The sequence below is a fragment of the Aptenodytes forsteri genome, unplaced genomic scaffold, assembly GCF_000699145.1.
Source record: "Aptenodytes forsteri isolate BGI_AS27 unplaced genomic scaffold, ASM69914v1 Scaffold316, whole genome shotgun sequence".
NCBI classification, from domain to species: domain Eukaryota; kingdom Metazoa; phylum Chordata; class Aves; order Sphenisciformes; family Spheniscidae; genus Aptenodytes; species Aptenodytes forsteri.
Window position 1 is genome coordinate 10,763 of NW_008794157.1, and position 1,101 is coordinate 11,863.

Genomic DNA, 1,101 nt, shown 5'->3' on the forward strand with positions numbered 1-1,101 from the left:
TGGAGGGGCGACGTCTGCCCTGCGAGGTGCCGGCATCTGAGCCTGGAGGGGGGACGTCTGCCCTGCGAGGTGCCGGTGGAGCCCGATTTGGACGATGACTTCGGCTCCCACAAGGACTTGGAAGATGATGACGATTTGGCCAACCTGAGCCTGGATCCGGATGTGGCTAAAGGGGATGACGACTTGGACAACCTGGACAGCCTGGAGACGGCAGACCCCCACCTCGACGACCTGCTGAACGGTGACGAGTTTGACCTGCTGGCCTACACCGACCCCGAGCTGGACACCGGCGACAAGAAGGACATCTTCAACGAGCACCTTCGCCTGGTCGAGTCAGCCAACGAGAAAGCCGAGCGCGAAGCCCAGCTCAAGACAGAGCCGCCAGCGCCCAGCTTGAAGCTCCCCGACCCCGGGGACGGCAAAGACGCGGCCCCATCTGTGGAGGACCGGGAGGTGCCCAAGGAAGGGCTGGTGCCTGGGGTGGGCTTGGGACCCGCTCCCTGCCCGACTGGCACCGCACTGGCGCCCGACCCGGCTTTCAAGGTGCAGGGCACGGAGGCGAAGGCGGGCTCGCTGCCCGCTGATGTCAAGCCCAAGCTGGAGGACGGCTGCCTGAAGACCTCTCCCTGCCAGTTCACCGCTGGCGGCCCCGAGCGGGTCCCCGTCCCCGTCATGTCGGAGGCCCTGCAGGGCACGGATAAGATCTCTGCCTCGCTGGGGCTGAGCCTCAAGTCCGGCCAGACCCTCCTGAGCCCCGGGGCCGGCCCGGCTCGCCTCGGCCTGACTCACTTCCCTAACAGCAGCCATGCCGGCGTTCCTGTGCCGGGGAAGGACCCCTACGCCAGCCCTGGCCGCGGGCTGGCCCCTGCCCAGCTGGGCAGCCAGAGCAACCCCTTGCTGGAGAAGTTTGAGCTGGACGGTGGAGCCCTGGGCCTGGGCAGCGCCCGGCACTCACCGGCCGATGACCTGGACAAGATGGAGAGCTCGCTGGTGGCCAGCGAGCTGCCCCTGCTCATCGAGGACCTGCTGGAGCATGAGAAGAAGGAGCTGCAGAAGAAGCAGCAGATGTCAGCCCACCTGCCCCGGAGCACCCCCCACCTC

The 1,101-nt window shown here is 67.4% G+C and overlaps 1 protein-coding gene across 1 annotated transcript in view; it reads left to right on the plus strand.

Annotated features, from left to right (window-relative positions):
* Positions 1-1,101, plus strand: part of LOC103899633 (histone-lysine N-methyltransferase 2D) — a 23,229-nt gene that overhangs the window by 4,567 nt on the left and 17,561 nt on the right. The window contains exon 6 of the mRNA XM_019472305.1: positions 6-1,090. Coding sequence (XP_019327850.1) covers positions 6-1,090 — 1,085 coding nt within the window. The remainder of the gene's footprint in view (positions 1-5; positions 1,091-1,101) is intronic.